Raw genomic sequence first — 23979 nt, forward strand, 5'->3', positions numbered from 1 at the left:
AATTTAAAAAATTATAAATTACAAATGAATAAAAGAACTATAAAAATGAAGTCATATTATATTAGCCATGGAGCCATGTTGCCATAAGAGAAATGTCCCCCACAGTAGTTGATCTCAAGACTTTTTTTCAGGCTTGTAAGTTTTAGACCAGCTGTTGATTTCAGTATCCATTCACCTCAATGTCCTGTACCACTGTCATCTATATATATACAACTGCATTTTTATTACCTTAATGTATTTTTTCAACCTATTACCATAATAATGAGTTATCAAAAAGCTGTACTCTGGAAAAAGTAGTTAAATGGGTAGGGGGTTCCAAATTGTAAAACATTTTATGCAGTAAAATCTAATTTTTATAAAAATGTGTATTTGTACATTTATATTCGTGCAATGAGGAATTGACTAATTTGGTGCATTAATGCTTATAGGGTTTTGTTTTTGCCTTTTGCTTTTCTTTCCTCAAATTACTGAGGGCAGTTATCTTTCTTATTCACTGCTTTGTATTTAGTACTTAATTCAGGGCCAGACACATAATAGGCACTAAATAAATATTTTTGAACTTGCCTTATACTTTTATAAGCAGGAAAAGATTATTTTTAATTATACTATAAATGTGCCTTACTTTTTTAAAAAAGTGAAACGCCTCAGGAAGCGTTGCTAATGTATTATTAGAAGAATTAAGAAGTTGGAAGGAGAAAAAAATCGATTTGTCAAAGTAAAAGATAATGAATTGGAGTTACATTTTTCATATTTGTTTTTATGTTTAATTAGAAAATTGAGAAGACAACAGAATTAAGTGTCTCTCAAACCTCTCATTATAAGGAATTGTAAAGGAAAGTGGACAGATTTGTAACTACCAAAAATAAGGGGCAAGCAATATTTAGGGAAGAAAATAAGATTTGCAGCAAATAAAGCAAAATGTTAGTGAAAGTTCATATAATATTAAAACTTTCCAGGCCGGGCGCAGTAGCTCATGCCCGTAATCCTAGCTCTTGGGAGGCCGAGGCGGGCGGATTGCTCAAGGTCAGGAGTTCAAAACCAGCCTGAGCAAGAGCGAGACCCCGTCTCTACTATAAATAGAAAGAAATTAATTGGCCAACTGATATATATATATATAAAATTAGCCGGGCATGGTGGCGCATGCCTGTAGTCCCAGCTACTCGGGAGGCTGAGGCAGAAGGATCACTCGAGCCCAGGAGATTGAGGTTGCTGTGAGCTAGGCTGACGCCACGGCACTCACTCTAGCCTGGACAACAAAGCGAGACTCTGTCTCAAAAAAAAAAAAAAAAAAACTTTCCAAGACTACATCAAATCATTTATAAAAGTGAAAATGAAAATTTTATTTTTAATATATCAAATTAGCTAGAAAGTTTTTAAAATTATTTCTTCTGTTACTCATGTATTCATTGCTATCAAAGATACAGAGAAATATTCTTATATATTTATAGACAGTAAAGTGAATAACCCTTTGGGGAAGCAGTTTGGAAGAATGGCCTTTATATACTGTTTAATAATTTAATGTCTGAGAATCTATCTTAAGCATACTTTTGAAATACAGAAAACGTTTTATGCACAAAGACCCTCTTGACAACATTATTTTAAAAAATAAAATTTTCAGCTTTCAGTATATTCTTGGAAATGATTTGACCTGTGGCACCTCTGATTTTGAGTTACAAGAAACTCACACAGTAAATTTCATTTGGCATATTAGATTTACTTGATACTTAAAAATCTTCTCTGACCAGAGAGTAGTCGTTTTAGCGTGTTGATAAATAACTTTTTGTTTTAAGCCCAGGCCATTCAGCCCACCTGTAACTTCCAACACCAGCCCACCTCCTGCGGCTCCTTTAGCCCGGGCAGAAAGTTCTTCCTCTATTTCATCATCTGCTTCATTGAGTGCTGCCAATACTCCAACAATAGGTAAGTGGTTCTCAATTTACACATGAAGTTTAGCATACAAAGTATTAATCACATTTTTTTTTAATGGGCTAGTGAAAAATTTAACAAATTTCGTTTTTCCAGAAACACATCTGGCATTATCAAACTAGCCATATTTTCCTTTTCTGTTTTGCAATCTATATTGTCTGGATAAAGTAATTTTTAACTGTGGTTAGCACTGTTAAGAATGAGTCAAATTTATAAACTGAAGATTAATATAAATAGTTGAAGGCAAATCGTAATGCAGTCCTTTTTACTGTGAACTGATTGATATTTGCATTTCTGAGAAAAGTTGTGTTTTAAAAAGTTATGTTTTAAAAACAGTTGACTCAATGAAAGAAAGGGATTTTGTGCTTGCAATGGATTATATTTTTCCACAAAAAATTTAATTATAAAGATTTAAATAGCCCTTAGGGCATAGCTATATAAACCTAAACATCACCAAACAAATCCAGTATTTTACTACATCTAGATTTTGCTCGAGGGTTTTTTCTGTCATCATCTTTACTCAGTTCTTCCTGCAAATTTTTACTACATTTCTCACTCATTGTGAGTATAATAAAGCACAAAGCCACTTAAAGCAACTGTGTTTCAGGAGCAACAGCTTCTTATCAAAATTTTAACTGTCCCTATTGCTGTCGGCTTTAGGTAGTGATGGGTTCATCCTTGAAAATGCACATCATTCATGTGCACTAACTGAGCACTAATTCAGTAATGCTCAAAATGTGGTTCTTGGACCTCTAGCATCTGTTATCACTTGGATACTTGTTAGAAATATAGATCCTTTAAATCAGAAGCTCTGGGAGTGAGGCTAGCAGTCTTTTAATAGGCCTTCCAGGTGATTCTGCTGCATACTAAGTTTGAGAACCACAGCCCTAATTAATTTAATTATATCTGGTTTAATTTGGCACAACTCACATAAGGAGAAGTACATCTTGTGTGTGTGGCCATTGTAAAAATAGCATAAGTAATGTAGGCTAGAATGAAATATGAAATGATTTGATTTCTAAGTGTCCAGACATGATCTTACCATCTTATTTTTATGTCTTCATGAACATAGCATTTTTCTCATCTTTTAATTTTGTGTAAACTGAATATATCTAATAAGTTTGTCCTTTTATTTGGTTTAATAAACAATTTATTCTTATTTTTTGTTTGTATATATGATTTTCTTAAGTTTTGTTTTCACAGAAGCTATATTTTAGTTGTAGAAAACATAGATGGGCCCTACTAGAAATCAGGTGGTCTAGATAACTAAAGCTTTTGTTTTTTTTCCATTATCTTTGGATTATTCATAAGGTTTCTGTTTGTGATAGAAATTTTAATTTTGATTGAGTTGGTATGTATTTGTGATTTAAGCCAGTGCTGCCAATAGGAGAACCAAAAGTAGGTAAAAGTGACGATACAAGCAAAGCAGGTTATATGTGGATTTTATGCAACAAAAGTTGTTTAACATTACCTAAAAAGTATCTTTCTTCATCATGATGATTATTCAGCTCTCTGTTTAGATTTAAAATTTTGATTCTTCTTGTTTCTTGAAAATATTTTCTTTTCCTGCAATATTTTGTTTTATTTAAATATGATAGAAGATGATAATTTGATTGGGACACTCTCTGAAATTGAAAAGCACTGTGAAACATCACCAGGTATTGTATCAGAAGCAAATGTATGTGTTGACTAATGATCCTTTAGTGTTATCTAAAATACTTTGTTACCTAACTTTTCCTTTTCCAGCAACATATGGTGTCTCAGAAATCAAGAATAACGCTAAGATTAACTGTCTTAATTTTGTGTTAATTGTGTCCAGTTGCTGTACAGGATTTATTGATATTAAATCCCCAACAATAAAAACATGTAATATTTTTGCATTTTCTTCCATGTCCTTGCTATCCTCACCTCAACATTAAGAAGTGTCAATAAATCTTAACTCTAAAGCTATCAAAATCAGAGAAAAAGTGATTAGAAAAGTAGAAAGAATATATCAGTTTTAAAAAATTACCTAAACTACTAAAGCAAAGGCTGTTGTACTAAAACCATACAGATTGTGAGCTGAAGTCAGAAACAACAGAGGTAGGAGATCGTTGATTAATATTAATTGAGCTGAAAGGAATTCAACATAAATATCCATTAATCCTTATAGGAGGGTACCTGGTTCCCCTTACTTACCTCAAGTTTATGAGCTCTCTGAATTTTCAGAACATACAATTGTCTAAGTATGTGATAATTAAACCAAAATTGGAAATCATAGTCTATCCATATTAAAAATATAAAGAAACATTTATTTCTAAAAAAATTATTTGAAATAATATAGTGTGAATTTGGGCTTTTTAAGGGACTTAAGTACATATTTCCTATGTAAATTCATTTTTTTGAAGTATATATCTACTCTATCATCTTGAAAACAAAAATAGAGAATGCCATAGGGAATATGCCAATGTTAAGTGGCTTTTGAGTTTTTCTCTTCCCAGTGCTTTTCTCTTCTTGCCAATATTTCAGTAATGGGCATAACAATTTACAGGGAAAAAAATACTATTTCAAGAATCTCATATCATATGTCCAAATTAGACAGTTGAAAAGAATAACTTTGTAGGTTTCTTTTGATTTTTAGTGTCAAAGCAGTAATAGACATGATACCCTTGACTGTGTATAAATATCCATTTATGTGAGTTATTCAGGAAAAATATTAATTCCATATTTAAGACAATATTAATTCCATAATTAAGATTAATTTCCATATTTAAGACAATATAATTTACTTTAATAAAAAATTATTATAGTAAGTATTGGTGAGGATATGGAGACATTAGAACAATTGGAACCCTTGTGTACTGTTGATGGGAATGTAAAATGGTACAGCTGCTATGGAAAATGGTATGTCTGTTCCTGAAAAAATTAAAAATAGAATTACCATATGATGTAGCAATTGCACTTCTGGTTATATACCTGAAAGAATTGAAAGTAGGGTCTCAGAGATATTTGTACCCCATGTTCATAGCACTATTCACAATAGCCAAAAGGTGGAAGCAACCCACGTGTTCATCAACAGATGAATGGATAAGCAAAATGTGGTATGTAAATATAAAGGAATATTGTTCAGCCTTAAAACAGAAGGAAATTCTGACATACGCTACAATATGGATGAACCCTGAGAACATTGTGCTAAGTAATACTGTATGATTTCGCTTACGTGAGATACTTAAAGTAGCCAAACTCATAGAGACAGAAAATATTAATAGAATGGTGGTTGCCAGGGGCTGGGACAAGGAGAGAATGGGGAACTGTTGTTTAATAGGTATAGAGTTTCACTTTTACAAGATGAAAAAAGTTTTGGAGTTGGATGATGGTGATGGTTGCATAGCATTATGATATATTTCATACCACTAAACTGTACACTTAAAAATGGTTAAGATGGTAAATTTTGTTACAGTTATTTTACCACAATAAAAAAAAATTAGGAAAAAATGTGTAGCTTTCATCTTTCTCTGAAAATGTGCTTTCCTGAATTTCTGAAGACCCTCTTATTTAGAACAATATATTAGAAAAGAAAGTTACAATTAAACTAATTTAGTTTTGTAGTGAAATTTATAAAGTGTATAAACAGTGTATAAACATGTATTTGCATAGTTATAATCAGTAAATTATATTTAGTCTGCTTTTTTCACTTAACATTTTCTCATATACATCCCAAAACTAATGCTTCTTGGTCAGTTCTTTATCTTTCACCTAACTACTCTCACCTGATCCAAACATGAATCCTTGCCAACAGTCATTTTTCTCTTCAATCTGAGATCTACTCTATGTTCAGAGTGATATTACTAAATAAAAAACCTAATAATGTTTCTCTTAAACATTGTGAGAGGTTTTCAGTGCCAAAAGGATAAAACTAAAGGTCTTTCATACCCTGATCTGGCTAATAAGCACTTCTCCAGCTTCATCTGCATGTCCTTTCATCATTCCGGCCCATCCCTCACTTTATTTATTGGCTTTTGCTTTAATAAATAATTAGTCTAAAACTAATACTTGGGCTTCAAAAAGGCACCATTTTTTTTTCATGCCTCCTTAGCAAAGTGCCTGGCACATGTTAGTGGTTAATAAATAGTACCTGTTGGGATTGTTGTGAATAGGTTTTTATATCATTGAGTTCTTTATCTTCACATGAAATTTCAAGTTGTCTTGTTATGGGGAATTTACTCTTCCTAATGGCGTAAAAGCAGCAGTTCTTTTCTCCATGTAGTTTTCATCATTGAACTATTTTTCTAAATACTATTTTTATGGAGAAGAACCTTCTCCATAAAAATTCCTTCAAAATCTACAGTACCAAGCTAACAAAATACCCTTTGTCATTATTTTTAGGATCTTAGATTTAGTTGCGAGGCAGAGAAAGCTAGTACTGATTTTTATCAGAATTAATACTTCGGGTATCTCAAAAGTAACTTAGTCTTTCAGTGACTTCCTTTATGAGAAAGTCAGATCTGAAATAAAAATACCTGATGACTATTAACATTGTGTAACATATATATAAGAAAAGTATACATTCAAATTTGAGATAAGTGTTGACCTAGGTTGTGCATTTTTTCCCTTTAAGAACCATAATTGTAACAAACTCTCCTATATATTTTAATAAAACCACATCATATATTATATATTAAATGCTCCACTTTGAAAAATCTGTAAGTTTCCCACTTGGGAAAATCAGTTCCCATGTATGTCAGTGGTAAGGCATACATGGGAAGAGTACATTTGTGAAGAAAAACAAAGGCAATGCACTATTTTTAGGGGATACTTCATTTAGTTTAAAAACAAAAAACCAAAAACCTGAACACATGCATGGATTAAATTTGTTTACATTTTATTATACTTTACAGATATTCATCTTTTTATGATTTGCCTTATGAGTGAACTTTATATCAGGGATGTTATTTTTTTTTAAATATTGTTATTAGTCAAGTATTTGTTGAGGCAAGGTAATGTGTGAACATAATATAAGCATCAAAGATGAAGGTTAAAAAGACTTATAACAATAATAAGTAGTGTACGAAACATTACTGCTTGGTTAGAAACAACTTAAATACAAAAATCCAGATTAATGTCCTGAAGTATTTAATATATGATTGATAGAACCTGAATTTGGCATTTGATGAATGTTTTTTTTTTTTTTTTTTTTTTTTGAGACAGAGTCTCGCTTTTGTTGCCCAGGCTAGAGTGAGTGCCGTGGCGTCAGCCTAGCTCACAGCAACCTCAAACTCCTGGGCTCGAGCGATCCTTCTGCCTCAGCCTCCCTGGTAGCTGGGACTACAGGCATGTGCCACCATGCCCGGCTAATTTTTTATATATATATCAGTTGGCCAATTGATTTCTTTCTATTTCTAGTAGAGACGGGGTCTCGCTCTTGCTCAGGCTGGTTTTGAACTCCTGACCTTGAGCAATCCGCCCGCCTCGGCCTCCCAAGAGCTAGGATTACAGGCGTGAGCCACAGCGCCCGGCCTGATGAATGTTTTTAAAGCTATATTTTAGTAATTTTAGCTCTTCAAATCAAGGGCTCTCTTCTTCTGACATTCCTTAACTGTTCTGTGTCTTCCATTTAAAAGCAAAGTCAGTATGATATGGCTGCCTGGGCTTTTCTTGTCTATTGTATTATGTTCTGATTTGTTTTATGCTATGTTTCTTAGCCTCCAGATTTATATTTGGGGCGTCGTTGAAACTAGTAATAGGATCATTTGTGACAATCTAACATTGTAAATCTGTCTTGATATTTAATATATGTCTTTCTGAAGGATTTAACAAATGAATTACATGTATTCTAGGTGTGTCACGAGGTCCCAGCCCTGTCAGCCTTGGAAATCAAGACACCTTACCTGTGGCAGTTGCCCTTACAGAATCTGTTAATGCCTATTTTAAAGGAGCAGATCCCACCAAGTGAGTTTTTTAAATATATGTGCATGTGTGTTGTGGGTGGGGATGGCGAGGAAGGGGGGGAGGATTGGTAGTGAATTTTAGGAGTTATATTTTGATTCATTATAGGTTAGGGTTTTCTATTATTTATTTACCTGATTTTTGCTATCTAATATAGTCATTTGAAGATTATCTTTTAAATTTAAAAATTGCTATAATCAGCAAGAGTGATGGCTTTTCTCCCAGTTTATTTACATTCTTGCCAAGGGATGTAATGTATACTGGCTTTATAACCAGTATTACACATCTGTAATTTGATGGCAGCAGACCTGGATAGGGATGGGCAAAACAGGCCCACTGCTTTGTGGGGCTTGGGAGGGAAGAATAGTTACAACTAAGGATTATGTTACCAGGGAAGCAGTGTCCTTACAATTCGACCAGGGTTATCGTAAAAAAAAAAAAAAAAAAGAAGAAGGAACATTATCAGTGTACTTATGTGCTTGTGTTTGTGTTTGGAGTTTAATTCCAGGAAAAGATGACACTAGATGAATATGCCGTTTCATGTAGAATATATTTTTTAATAATTAAATTGAAAAATAATCTATTCATAATTATGATACAGGATGTATATGCACGTGTGTAGTCTTTTTATGTCTTTTTAAACGAAATACGCTTTAAATGAAGATTAAAGCATTTTATTTAAACACTTTTCAAAATCCCCAATTCTAGGTGTATTGTGAAGATCACTGGTGACGTGACAATATCATTTCCAAGTGGAGTTATTAAAGTCTTCACTAGCAATCCATCTCCAGCTGTGCTGTGTTTCAGGGTGAAAAATATCAGCAGACTGGAGCAGATTCTTCCAAATGCACAACTTGTGTTCAGGTTTGGTTACTTTTGTTTTGAAGGTTGAAATTTCTTTTTAAGAAATCTTTTCCTTCTTTGGAACAATAATATTTAATTTGAAAACAATGCCAAAATTATTTGTTATCATTAAACAAACTTCTATCTTTTTGTTTTTGGTGGTGGTGATAGTTATTTTAAAATCCTTTTCTCTCCATCTTCTCATCTTTCAAACAAGCTTCTGCTGTGTCCCATTCTTTATCCCCAAATCTTAGTTTTCCCTCATCCCACCTTTTAATTCATTTCCGCTAGTCTTTCCTGTGTCACCAAATTACTATACAGATGCAAAGGATAAAGATAAGTCAAATAAAAATAACAAAAATTTTTCTTATACATATAGTGATCCATCACAATGTGATTCCAACACAAAAGATTTTTGGATGAACATGCAAGCTGTTACTGTCTACCTCAAGAAGCTATCAGAGCAAAATCCAGCTGCTTCTTATTATAATGTAGATGTATTAAAGTATCAGGTGAGTGTTATGTCATTGTAAGTATCCTAAATTAGAATATTAACAAATAAAATCTAGCATATAATTAAATGAATAAATATGTTATAGTGAAATTTTCATTCCAGAAATGCAAGGATGTTTTGACATTAGAAAATCTGTTAGTAAGCTGGTGGAGATGTGATCAAATTCTATCTGTTTCATCTGTTCATGATTAAAATAAATACAGAAATTTATCCTTAATCTGAAAAGACCAGCAGCATCAGTCTTATTAATGAAATACCTAAAGTAATTAATTAAAGTCAGAAGTGGCAAAGATATCCATTAATCTTGTTAGTATATAAGATTTTTCTGGATGTTAACCAGTACAGTTAGATAGGAGAGTAAAATAAGCAGTAATATTAACAAATACTGGGAAGGGGGAACCAAAGTAGTTTTTACTTGCAAGTGATATATCCCTGGAAATCTCAAGAGAATGAATTGAAAAACTATTTTATATAGGGGAATTTAGTAAGGTGGTCAGTTTAAAAATTAATACAAAAATTCAACTTTTAAAACAGAAAAATTAATGGAGAAGAATATTCACAATAAAAAACGATTAAGAAACATAACACACTCTATTGCCTTGAATATAGTTAGAGAGGTATACTTTATTCATTTAAAAGAAGAATATAAAAAGTTTAGTTGTTTCTAGGCTGGGAGAGGTGGCTCACACCTGTCTGTAATCCTAGCACTCTGAGAGGCCGAGGAGGGCAGATTGCTCAAAGTCAGGAGTTCGAAACCAGCCTGAACAAGAGTGAGACCCCGTCTCTACTATAAATAGAAAAAAATTAATTGGCCAACTATAGAAAAAATTAGCTGGGCATGGTGGCACATGCCTGTAGTCCCAGCTGCTCAGAAGGCTGAGGCAGCAGGATTGCTTGAGCCCAGGAGTTGGCGGTTGCTGTGAGCTAGGCTGACACCAAGGCACTCACTCTAGCCTGGGCAACAAAGCGAGACTCTGTCTCAAAAAAAACCACTTTGTTTCTAAATTAACTTACCAGAAACCCAGTAAGAGGTATCTGTATGTTTGTGTTTGGAGATTTGACAATCATTTTGAGGTTCTCTAGAAGAATAAAGCTTGGAAGAATAAGTCAAGAAATGTTTTAAACAGTAATGGCGAGTAATGCTTTAGCTTTAATGGAAAAACTTAGTATAAGATGACAGTATTTTAAATAGTTTGGAACTGGCATAGGAATTGATGCCAAAGAACAGAACAGATTAAGATATCCATAAATAGATCTAAGAATAAATGGAAAATTGTATATATGACAAAGTAGGATTTTAAGGCAATGTGGAAACTATGATTTTTCAATAAATGATATTGAGGAGGCAAGCTTGACATTTGGGGAAAAAAATTAAGCTGAATCCCTAATTCACACTTTTAGCCAAAATAAAATCCACATATATCAAAGGTTTAATAATAATAAATATAGAGTTGACCCTTGAACAACCCAGGTCTGAACTGCATGGGTCCATTGATATACAGATTTTTTTTAACCAAACTCAATCGAAAATACAGTATTCGAGGGATGTGAAATCTGTTTATATGGAGGGCTGACTGTGGGATTTGAGTATGTGTGGATTTGGGTACATGCGGGGGTCTTAGAACCAATCCGCCAAGTATACTGAGGGATGACTGGATATATGTGTGTGTCTGTGTGGGTATACTGTATGTGTATTATATATTTTAATCTTGAAGTGTGGAAGACCTTTCTAAGTATGATATAAAACCCAGAAGCCCTGTAAGAAGAGAGTGAGATATATGACACAGAAACAAATAAATTTGTGTGTGTTCACATGTATATAAAAATGTTTGGTTAAAACAAACGCTTAAACAGATTTAATATATAATTGAAGGGAAGAGTATTTGCAGCACATAAGATAATAGAGCAAAGGGCCTACCCCAAAGAGGCCTTATAAGTTAGTAAGTAAAAGGTGAATAACTCAGTAGACAACTGATGGAAAGATGCTCCATGTCAGTAATCTTGAGAGCAGTGACTGTTAAGACAACAATGAGGTATCACTTTTAGCCTATCAGATTTTTTATAAAAATGGGAGATTGCTTTATTCAGTATTAATAGAGGTATGATCTATCACTTGTTAATAGGATGCAAATTAATAGAAGCTTTTAGAAGACAATTCTGTTAGATTGTTGAATAAAACAACAATCTGTTAGACATAACTTTTAATTCAACAATTCCACTTTCAGAAATCACACAAGTGGGCAAAGATAAGGCACAAAGGATATTCACTGTAGCATTGTTTGGAAGCCACCTAAGTAATACACCAGCAGAGGAAGAGATTAATTAAATGAATTACCGCAGCCATTAAAAGAAATGAGATGGATCCATGTTTGCATGTACCTAAAAAGTCTGGAAGGATATGTACTACACTGTTAACCATGGGGAGTAAGAATGCCAAGGGACAAATTTTCTGTTTTATATACTTCTCTCTATTGTTTGAATTCTTAATTGGGTAATTGTATTATATTAAAATGTCTTATGTTTGTAGAAAATAATAAGTAAATAATATTATATGTTAGAAAATGAATGATATAGAGGAAAAAAGTATAGAGTAAGATAAAGAAAATTGAAAATGCAATTTCCAATGTAAATTTAAACAGGGTGGTCGGGGTACTTCTTGAAAGGAAGCCATTTGAACAAGGAGTAGAAGAATTATAGGAAATTTTACCATTTATTGAGAGTCATCTGATTAAAGTCAAACTTTTGAAGTTGGAAGTATCCTAATTCCAGGCTTGTGGAACTGAATGGTGACCTGTCCTTTTTTCTCACTGTAAACAAAATCTAACTTCTTATAATTCATGAAGAATCTTAGAATTCTGTGTTTGATAGCCAGGAACGGTAACTCACACCTGTAATCCTAGTACTTTGGGAGGCCAAGGCAGGATAATTGCTTGAGCCCAGGAGTTTGAGACCAGCCTGGGTAACATCTCTACAAAAAAAAAAAGAAAAGAAAAGAAAAGAAAATTAGCTGGGTATGGTGGGACACCCCTGTAGTCCCAGCTGCTTGGGAGGCTGTGGCAGGAGGATCACTTAAGCTCATGAGTTTGAGGTTACAGTGAGCTATGATGACACCATTGCACTATAGCCTGGGCAACGGAATGATACCCTCCCTCAAAATAAAAAATAAAAGAAATTCTGTGTTGAATGTTGGGAGTTCTCAAACTTTACATACACAAATAAGAATTTTCCCAATAACATGCTGATTTCTGGCCCCTGTCCCTAAGCTGTTGAATCAGATTTTCTGCAGTTGGAGCCAGGGGAATGTGCATTGTACATAGGTACCCCAGCAGTTTTGATGTAGGTAGTCCCAAGGTCCACACATTGAAAGTGACCTTTACTCCCTTGAAATAAGTCTGCTTTACTCTGCCTAGCAACAGGTAGTGCCTTCGTTAGATTTTTTTTTTTTTATTCTGTGGACTCTTAACGTTCAAGTAACTGTGTCATTAACATGACTTGTTAACTTTCCAGGCCAAAGACAATTGTTTGTTTTTTTCTCTTTAAAGGTATCAGCAAATGGTATTCAGTCCACTCCTCTGAATCTTGCAACATACTGGAAATGTAGTGCTAGCACCACAGATCTTAGAGTGGATTATAAATACAATCCAGAAGCTATGGTGGCACCTGCTGTGCTTTCCAACATACAGGTGATGGTACCCGTGGATGGAGGAGTCACAAACATGCAGTCCCTTCCCCCTGCAATATGGTAAATTAAATATACCTCTGAATTTCTGCTAAATTTCTCTTATAATCCCCAACTTTTATAACCCAAGTTCTGAAAGTTGTCTTATAAGTTTGAACAGTTTTAGTACATTTTCCCATAGAAACCATGGTATAAAAGATGCTATTCATTTTACTGGTTAAGCTGTAGTAGCTTCAGTCCAAAATAAACAAAACTAGTTTTGCTGTAAGTACCACCCAGACTTGAATGATTCCATTCCAACTTTACCCTTAGGCAAACTGCTTAATCTCTCTAAACTTTTATTTTATAATTTAAAAAATAAAAATTATTGTCTTTAAATATATAGCATGTGGCATATTTATAATAATACCTGTCTGATTAGTGTTCTATAGTAGTAGTTAATCCCATCTCTTACCACCTCTCTTGTCCCTTCAATTAATGTAAGTATAGGCTTTACCACTCTTTATGTTTGCTGCATCATTTAATAACAAAGTGTTTTCGTTGACTGATGAAGATACTGAGCCAACCTTACATAATTTGGTAAACTTTCATTAATTGAGAAATATATGGCATTTTGTTTATTTATACTATATCATAAACATTTTGACCAGGTAATAGTACTTAAAGTAAATATAGTGCTATAGTTATAGTGAAAATATTTAAAATGTATTTATTTATTGAAGTTTTATCCATGTATAAGTTCCTGTACTAGACATGTGATCTGAAGATATTTGTTCTTACTACAGGAATGCAGAACAAATGAAAGCCTTTTGGAAATTGTCCGGTATTTCAGAAAAATCAGAAAATGGAGGTAAGTGTTTGCATGCTTTTTTGTTTATAATGTGGTCATTGAAAATGGATTTTTTAAAGGCATGTTTATGGAAAGTTTCCTCCTAGAATTTCATGCCTTCAGTTCTAGAACTGACCACTAGGTGGAAGTTAATACCTTAAAAAAGAATGGACCAGTTGAGATTTAGAACACATTTTTTTCCTCTAAACCCATGGTGGAACCATCACAGAACTTAATTGCTTATCAGCAGTTGTAAAAGTTTAAGAGACCTTGGACAGTAGTTTAGAATTCTACACTATTAGGCAAAATAATATAGGGCTGATCAGTGTTGTGACATCTTGTTTCACATTTCTCTTTGTAGTGTTAAACTCCTGTGCAGAAGATCACAGGATCTTACTCCTGTTACCCAGCAATTCTGTCCACTTGCCCTGGCTAGGACCAGAAACCTGGGAACCCTCCTATACTCTTTATCCCTTCTCACCTGTTGATTCTAACTCTTAAATATCTTTCAAAATAACTTTCTAAATATTTTTCTTTTCCCTTAACCCTAGTTCAGATCCCCTTTTCCTATCACCTAGAGTCCTAAACTGTTTTATTGACTTGGCATTGGTCTCCCAATGTTGCTTCTTGCTTCTTTCTCCCCTTCTAAGAAACTAATCTGAAATGTTCTTTTCTTCGTTATTTTTGGAAGGAAGGTGGTGATATCAAATTTCTTACCACAGCCTGGTCCTTGCTACCACTCTAGACTTAACTGCTGCTTTTCTCCATTTGTATCCTGTCTTCCAGCTATTCTGGTATAGATGCAGTTCCCTTAAATGCATCGTGCTCTCTCAGGTATCCTGTCTTTGTACCTGTAAACTACACACTATCATCACCACCACCATTTATAACGTCGAGCAGAGATATGAGCTCTTGTGCCTGTAGCTCCTGAGAGCTCCTTTGTGGCACTCATCATACTCCTTACAATTATTGATTTACTGTTTCTGCCATGCTGTTAGACTGAGGTGTGTTGAATAAATGCTTATATCAAAAAGAAAGCACCTCAGAAATATCTGTTTAGCATGATTTAGCATAATAAAATTTTAAGAAGAAAAGTGAATAGAAAATAGTAGTGTTGATACAACTCTCCCCAACCATAGCTACCTTTCCTTCTTTAACTCTGTCACCCCCAAGATCTGGTACTCAGCAGTCATTCCTTTTTTACTTTACTTACCTGTATCCCTCCTAGGATTTTCCTCTAGGCTGTCTTTAATTACTTCCTTCTTTTTTGTGACTCACCCCAACATACATATAGCACAGTACTCCAATAGTGAACATCTCTGAAGATTAGTATAAAACTCAGAGAAAAACATGGATTAAGATTATTTACTTAATGAAAATTCAGACTCACTGAATAAAATCTGATTTGGAAACAGGACAGTGGTTTGTTTATTATACACATCTTCTGTTAGCACAGGAGTGATATACTTTAACTTAGATGGTCACTGGGTTTTATTTTGTGCGAAATATATTTTACCCTGTGTAAGTTATTTATTCTTTTCTTTGTAGGTTCTGGGTCCCTCAGAGCAAAATTTGATCTTTCAGAAGGACCTAGTAAACCCATGACACTTGCAGTGCAATTCCTCAGTGAGGGAAGTACCCTCTCAGGAATAGATATTGAACTTGTAGGCACTGGTTATAGGCTTTCGTTAGTAAAGAAGCGGTTTGCCACTGGTAAGTTGGAAGATTTCAGACTTTTTAATTTACATGGGAAACATTTGGGGGTTTTTTTGTTTATTTTGTTTTGAGACAGTGTCTCACTTTGTTGCCAGGGCTAGAGTGCAGTAGCATTGTCATAGTTCACTGCAACCGTAAACTCCTGAGTTTAAGTGACCCTCCTGTCTCAGCCTCTCCAGTAGCTGGGAATACAGACACGCACTACCACACCCAGCTAGGGGAACATTTGCATTCTAACAGTTTCTAAACAACTTAAGGAGTTTATAATCCAAAGGCATGGAATTTTTTTTTTTTTTGACCCTTGGTACAGGGTGCCAGGTAGACACACCTGGGGGAGAGAGTACTTATGGTCATTATAGCTGAACACCTGTGATCTGGTTCTAATGTATTGTAAACAACAGATGGGAGTGCTAGCGTTTTGTATTGGTAGCCACAATGAAAATGTCCACCTGTGAGTGCATTTGAAATCATAATTGCAAAGATCTGCTTGGTGTTTTTCAGGACGATACCTGGCAGATTGTTGACGGACCTGGGAAAGTGGTTTGGCCCGAGGGAGTAGTACAAACTTGCCATTCTGCATTATCTGTTCTTTCCAAACACTCTTCTAACTTGTATGATGTTTTTCAAACTTAGACTTATTTGAGAACTGACTACAAACATTAAATTGCACTTTTAAAGTGAGTCATTGAAAGAAAATAGCACTGAAATGATTTTCTATGCTGTAAATGATCAACTGCAATATTCAGGAAGCACATTATTCAGATTCTCAGTAAAAATGAAGTTTTCATAGACCAGAATTTTTAATTATCTCCAATGTCTATGTTGAAAAAAGGGGTTATAGAGTAATATCAGGCCTAAAATTTCAAAAGAACAAACACAAAATAATTTACCTTTCCATAAATTTTTAGAGTTAGAGTTAGCTTTGAAATTTTGTAAGTTTGCTATTGAATGGATAAGAACAGAACATGAATTCTAAGTTTTGGATAATGTTAACTCAGAACACTCAATCAAATTGAGTTTTGTGCCATAAAGTAATCAGACCAGAGTCCTAGTTGTATGCAAAAAATCTATAATTTGATTCTCATAAACATATTAATAAAGTGTAAATGGTGTTTTATATGATATTTTAAATTTTTAAGTGCAATGTGTTTTAAAATAAGCTTGCAAAAGACAGCAGAGAAATTTACTTCTGCAGTTAGTTAACTTTATAGAAGTTGTGATTGTTTTGATGAATTAATGCTATAGATTTAATTTATTTTTATATGAATTGCATAATGTGTGCCTTTTAAAACAATAACAAAACCCAGAAATGTGCCTATCCAGTTTGTGTTCATTAATGTGCCTCACTTTTTTCTCACAGTCTGGATCTTCTATTTAGAATCTTACAGTGGTCAAGCATTTTTATAAAATATTTACAATTTTTGTAAATACTTTCGGCCTGCATTTGGGAAGGGAATTCATAGTAACTAAAGGATAACTTAAGAACTCTGGCTCACTTCTTTGGTGATACACTGTAGCGACTAGAAAGAGAAGTAAACCTTATGGTATCTGTTTACAGGGGGGAAAAGTACCTTCAGATATTCAATATTAATCTTGTCAAAAGTATGCAAATTTTAAAACAGATGAATTCTGAAAAACTATAATGATAAATTGGTAATTAATGTTTTAACTCTCAATTTAGCATTTCCCTTGACTCCTTATCATTGAAAACTTACACATTTATTTACTGATTATATTGTGAGCATGAGTTTTGTAATATTTTGTGAGGAATACAAAAGATTAATTTTGGCAACAGAAGGAGAAGCACTGACATTTGTTTTTATTTCAACAATTGGGAAAATTGCTAACTTATACATTTTTATTCTTATTTAATTCCCACCTGGTAAAAATAGGGAAATTATTTGAAGTGAAGGATTGAGTTAAGCATTTCTTAAAATAAACTACTAATCCTAGATAGTAAAAAAAAAAACCAAAAAACCTTAACTTTATAGCAAATCCTGATTAATCAAAGAAATGAAATATTTTGGACAAAGTTTCATAATTTACAAATGGGAATTTTATTTATAATGATAAATACCAGTGTCCTTTATTTTGCATAGAAGTGGTAAATTGTGTTATATATGATAATTTATATAAAACCACTAATTATTCTGTTAAGCTTTACAGAAAATAAAACCCCTATTAATACTAGACATTTATGTAACATCTTGCTATACTAAATACAGCAGAAAATGTACTCTTTAGCAATCTTTAACACAGTATGTGCTTTTTTTATATATTCAGTGTTAGCCCAATTCTAAATTTAGACTTGACTAAAGCAACACAGTAAGACAGTTTGCTAAAATGTTAATCATTACTAAATAGTGAGCAAAATTAGAATTTCTGAATCTTATGTTGTGTTTTTTTAAATGTCATTTACAGTCCCTTCCTGGAATTTTAACTGTAATCTACTTTGCAATCAAACTGCTTTTATTGGGCAGTTAATATTTTATTATTGGAAATCAGACACTATTGCATTTACCATATTTGTTTTTATTCAGGTATTACCTAAAAATCTACAAATTAGTGAAATGGTTAAACTTCTGCACTTTCTTAATTACCACAGTCTTCATACCAAGTGTTGATATATAAATTTGTATTGGGTACAGGTTACAATTTTGAAGCCATATGAGTTTATATTGATTTTTTTTTTCATTTAAAAATCCTCTAATGGTGTAAGAAAGACCAGTAGATTCAATGGGAAATGTATCTAGCAAGCTGGTTCTTGCTTATATATAGTGATAAACTTTGTAGCTGCCTCTTTAACCAAGAATTTGTAAACACAACTCTAACAAATGTGAGTTTTTAAGGATTGTTATTTACTACTTTGGGTTGTAATTAGAACAGTGCACATCTATCTTGCAAAATTTTGTAAATATTTTTGATTTTTTTCATAAAATGTAAATTTTACATAAAAGTTGTGCCCTTAATAAACATGTAATATATAATTTATCAATTGGTTTATGTGTCTTTGTGCCCTTATTGATAGTAATAGCTATATCATAGATGTTAGGACAAGGCAAGCTGAGCAAGGAACAAGTAATTGGTTTTAAACTTTGTACCACTATTTGAACAGGCATACAGATTGAACTGTTATTTAGTTTTCATTGGTCATACAGAAAACTTTATTTGGAGTATATCTTGTCTTCAGGCCAGTGAGATAGCAATGTCTGATAGACACATATCCAGCCTATCAGCAGAATATGTTCTTAGCTGAAGCCATTATAATTTCTACCTGGTCAAGTCTCCTAGCTGAGCCAGCAGAAGCTGATCAGAAAAGAACTACATGGATCCCTAGAGACAGTGGGGAGCTGTGGACACAGCACAGCATCCGGAGACCCTACCTGCAGAGAAGTTGATAGTTGATGTCTGGGAGACTGCTGGGTCTGGGGCTGTCACTCCTCTGTTTTTTTCTGGACTGCAGAAACATACAGTGGATGACCTTGCTAACTCCTTGCTCAAAAACTTCCAAAAGCTCTCTTTTGCTTATAGAATTGGGTAAAAACCCCACAATCTGGCACTGAAAGATTTCCAGAGTATCACTCGTCTTGACTTTTTCAAGTAAATTTCTCACATTTCCCCTGACCTCATCCAATACTTTAGCCTAAACCAGTCTAATTATTAATTCCAAAGCACTCTTCAAAGCTCTGACCCTTGCCCGATTATCTCATGCCTTTTTCCCTCTCCTCCATTGCTAACATTCAAAATCCTACCTGAGGAGAACCTATTTTAAAATAGAGTAAAAATAATGCTGCTCTTCAAAAATTTTCCCAAACAGTGACAACAATGAGAAACAGAAATGCTAATTTTTTTCTGGACAAAGCTAGAGGACATTTGTAACTCAAAATCATAAAACATAATGAAGGACTGTGAGCACAATGATAATCAACAGAATATGAAAATATTCTGAAAGTACTCCCATAGGCTGAAGTGAGTGAAGGTTAGCTCTTCCCTGTCACCTGACTAACAAATGAAAGCAAACATCTCAAATGAGAAGGGTACTACCTTTGGGAATGTAGGTGCAAATCCCAAATAAAGTTGATAATACGTGGTTCTCCAAAAATAGGTGGCTATTCTGAGGGGCAAAACCAAAATTCTTTCTTTCTTTCTTTAGACAGAGTCTCACTCTGTCACCTGGGCTAGAGCACTGTGGCATCAGCCTAGGTCACAGCAACCTCAAATTCCTGGGCTCAAGCAATCCTCCTGCTTCAGCTTCCTGAGTACCTGGGACTACGGGTGCACATACCACCATGCCTGGCTAATTTTTTTTTTTTCTATTTTAGTTGCTCAGCTAATTCTATTTTTAAAGTAAAGATAGATTGCTATTGCTCTTGCTCTTGCTCTTGCTCAGGCTGGTCTCAAACCCCTGACTACAAGCAATCTTCCCACAGTACTAGGATTACAGGTGTGAGCCACTGTGCCTGGCCCAAAAGTCTTTAAAGCAGTAAGAACAAGTTTCCATCTGATTTATGTCCAAAATAATGGCAAGGGAAGAAGGATCAAGTGTGGAATCACATATACAAGCCACATTTGCAGGGAAGAGTCTACTGAGGAACTCTGTAGTTGCTGTCTTGGGTGGCTTGGAAGAAGTAAAGCCTAAAAGAAGTAACACACAATTAACCTCGTGTCATAGGAGAATTCCTGTATGTCCTGGAACATAGACCTGTCCTCTCCCCACACACAACTCCTAAAAAGATCTTGCCCATGAAGCACTCAGATTACCCAAAGAAAAGTAATAATTTAAAATACTTATAGTAATAGTTAAACAAAAAGGAGAGAGGACAAAAGATTGAGAAACATGACAGGAAAAACAAATGGCAGATGAAGTGTACTCACCAGAAACATGTTTCCATGGAGCAGATGAAAAATGAGACAAAATATAAAATTATGAATTTAAAATTGTAATGAAGAAATTACTTCCATAAAACAGGAACACAAAGAAGACATGTAAGAGCTTATGGCAAAAATAGCAAGAAATTAAGAAATAAAAGATGAACTAGCAGAGCTAAGGAGAGAAATGGAAAGACTTCTTTGTAAGGAATGGCTGAAGCCTTGCATATAGCAACTAGGGACAAGTAGAATGAAATTATGTCAGTCATGTAAATTTATATCTAGGCTCAGCCTTATGAATTCCCAGGACCCATGACTTACTCTACTTGGATCCCAGCCTGGCTGGCCTGTGTCTTCTGTCTTCCATTTTTATCCAGTCCAGCAAGCCCTCTACATCTTGTTGGATGACTACTGGCCTAGTTTCTCTTCCATCTTCGGCTTTGACACAGGAGGTCTCCTGGGTCTGTTTAGTTTATCTCTCATCTCATCTTACTAGTAGCATGTCTTCTCATGTCATCCTTCACCCAGCAAACATTTATCAAGTATCTGCATGGGCCAGCCAAGTACTGTACTAGGCACGGGATATGGTGGTAAATAAATCAGACATGTATCTGCTCTCATGGTTCTTAGAGTCTTATAAGGCACACAAATTTTTTTTTTTTTTTTTTAAAGTAGAATGGTATTGGTTGGGGAGGAGCTGGTAAGGAAAAACCTAAATTTTTAAAAAAGACTCCACTATTTAAGTTACCAGTGCTTCTTAGTTTAAGTGGAGCAACCAGGTCACCTAGGAGCAGATCTTCTTTCTTCTGGAAGGATCTCCTGAGGAGTCCCTCCTAGCGATTCAAACTGTAAGGCCAGAAAGTCCCCACTGCCTAGGAGTTGTCAGGAACGTGTTGTAAAGGCCATGTTGTAAAGGCTGCTGCACCTAATCCTTTGACATGCAGAGCTCTGAGAGCTCTGGGAAGACGCTGTACAACATGCATTAAGGCCAAAGAGAAACCTTCCCCTGGCCCCAAAGAGAGTCCTGCTGAGTGGAGTGAGTTTTCAACTTTTGGGTGATCTCTAAAATAATTTTTTAAAACTACATATCCTTTTCCTCATTTTTAAAGTTGACATGTAAATTTTCATCATAAATTTAAATAGAAAGGATTTATATTTATGACATGTAAATACTAACATTTTAAAACAAAATGTCCATCCTTTTTAAAGATGTCCAATGGGGTAGAACTATGTCAGTGATTTGATACTGTTAAATTCCTATTATTTACTTTCAAATTCTGCAGCCTAAGTGTGATATTGTGCATGTGCTACTTAGGTTAAACTATAACCCAGGTCAGTTAGGTGTTAACAAAACTACTGAGAAAGAAATATTTCATAAAGAGAGACTTTATTTCTAACAGCAGTTTGCAAACCAGGGACATGCAGCCCCCTGAGACCTTCCATGGAAGATAGTGATATTAATGATCCTGACCCTGTGTAAGTCTAGGCTAATATGTGTGTGTGTTTATGTCTTAGTTTTTAAAGTAGTTTAAAAAGTAAAAAAAAAAAAAAAAAAACTTAATAGAAAAGACTTGTAGAATAAGGATATAAAGAAAGAAAATATTTCTATACAGCTGTACAATGTGTATTTTAAGCCATTACCACAAAAGAGTCAAAAGTTATGAAAATGCAAGTTTATAAAGTAAAAAAGTTAAGTAAGCTAAGGTTAATTCATTATTAAAGAAAGAAGAATATTACTTTATAGATTTAGTGTAGCCTCAGTGTACAGTGCTTATAAAGTCTACAGTAGTGTATAGCAATGTCTTAGGCTCTCACATTCACACACCACTCACTCACTGACTCAGCCAAAGCAACTTCCAGTCCAGCAAGCTCCATTCATGGTAAGTGCCCTATACAGGTGTTTCTACAGTACTTTTACTATACCTTTTCTATGTTTGTTACTGAAAGTTTGGCATTTATCCCTGAGGCCACATCAGAAGAACTAGGACATGTGGTTTGGGGAGAAGAAAAGAGAGGTTTATTACTATGCCAGCAAATAAGGAAAATGGCATACTCCCCTCTGAAAGTACCAGTTTTTCTGACTATAAGCAAAAATACAGACCTTTTAAAGGAAGGCTTTTCAGCTTCAGGCTTTTGCTTTTTAATTATAGTTGATGATTCTGCTCAGTCCCAACTCCAGTAAGGACAATCTTGTGTCCTCCCCATCCCTTAACCTCGTCTCCTCTTCCTCGTCCAGTCTCATCTGGTCTGGTCTCCTCTTCTTCGTCCAGTCTCATCTGGTCTGGTCTCCTCGTCTGGTCTCATCTCCTCTTCCTCATCCAGTCTGGTCTCCTCTTTCTTATCCAGTCTCATCCGGTCTGGTCTCCTCTTCCTGGTTCGGTCTCTTGTTCCTTGTCTGGTTTCATTTGATCTTGTCTCCTCTTCCTCATCCAGTCTTATCTTCTCTTCTTTGTCCAATCTCATCTGGTCTGGTCTCCTCTTCCTCATCCAGTCTGGTCTCCTCTTCCTCGTCTGGTCTGATCTCCTCTTCCTCATCAGGTCTCTTCTCCTCGTCTGGTCTGGTCTCCTCTTCTTTGTTGGGTCTCATCCAGTCTGCAACTTCAAAATTCTGGGTTCAAGTGATCCTCTTATCTTAGCCTCCCAAGTAGCTGGGACTACAGGCACATGTCACTATGCCCAGCTAATTTTTCCCTTTTTTGTGGAGATGGGCTCTGGCCCTTGCTTAGGCTGGTCTCAAACTCCTTGCCTCAAGCAATCTTCCCTCCTCAGCCTCCCAAAGTGCTAGGATTACAGGTGTGAGCCACCACTATAGTAAGTTTTGAAATCAGAAAATGTGAGTCCCTCAGCTTTGGTCCTCTTTTTCAAAATTTTTTTGTCTATTCAGGATCCCCTGGGATCCCATATGAATTTTAGGATAAGTTTTTCTCGTCACACAACATCATTGAGATTTTTATAGGAATTGCATGCAATCTGTAGATCACTTTGGGTAGTATTAAAGTCTTAACAAAATTGAGTCTTCCAATCCATGAACATGGGATCTGTTTCCATTTATTTATGCCTTCTTTACTTTCTTTCAGCAATGTTTTGTAGTTTTCACTGTACAAGTCTTTTACCTTCTTGGTTAAGTTACTTTCTAAGTATTTTATTCTTTTCAATGCAATTGTAAATAGAATTGTTTTCATATTTTCCTTTTCAAATTATTCATTCTCTGTGTATGGAAATGCAACTGAATTATTTTTTCTTTCTTTCTTTTTTTCTTGAGACAGAGTGAGTCTCACTTTGTTGCCCGGGCTAGAGTGCCATGGTGTCAGCCCAGCTCACAGCAACCTCAAACTCCTGGGCTCAAGCAATTCTTCTGCCTCAACCTCCCAAGTAGCTGGGACTACAGGCATGCACCACCATGCCCAGCTAAGTTTTTCTATACATTTTTAGTTGGCCAATTAATTTCTTTCTATTTTTAGTAGAGACAGGGTCTCGCTCTTGCTCAGGCTGGTTTCAATCTCCTGACCTTGAGCTATCCATCCGCCTTGGCCTCCCAGAGTGCTAGGATTCCAGGATTGAGCCACTGTGCCCAGCCCTGCATCTGATTTTTATGTGTTGACTTTGGATCCTGCTCCTTTGCTGAATTCATTTATTAGTTCTAACAGTTGTGCGCGCGCGTGTGTGTGTGTGTGTGTA

At 34.8% G+C, this 23979-nt stretch overlaps 1 protein-coding gene across 1 annotated transcript in view; it reads left to right on the plus strand.

The window, feature by feature from the left end:
• The window catches only part of FCHO2 (FCH and mu domain containing endocytic adaptor 2), a 127033-nt gene extending 103781 nt beyond the window's left edge, over positions 1-23252 (plus strand). The window contains 8 exon segments of the mRNA XM_012783348.3: positions 1791-1920; positions 7743-7854; positions 8560-8715; positions 9074-9206; positions 12751-12950; positions 13673-13737; positions 15265-15429; positions 15934-23252. Of these exon segments, the coding sequence (XP_012638802.3) occupies positions 1791-1920; positions 7743-7854; positions 8560-8715; positions 9074-9206; positions 12751-12950; positions 13673-13737; positions 15265-15429; positions 15934-15956 (984 nt within the window). The 3' untranslated portion in view covers positions 15957-23252.
• Positions 23253-23979: the final 727 nt, after the last annotated feature.

Source organism: Microcebus murinus, chromosome 11 (genome assembly GCF_040939455.1).
Source record: "Microcebus murinus isolate Inina chromosome 11, M.murinus_Inina_mat1.0, whole genome shotgun sequence".
Taxonomy (NCBI): Eukaryota; Metazoa; Chordata; class Mammalia; order Primates; family Cheirogaleidae; genus Microcebus; species Microcebus murinus.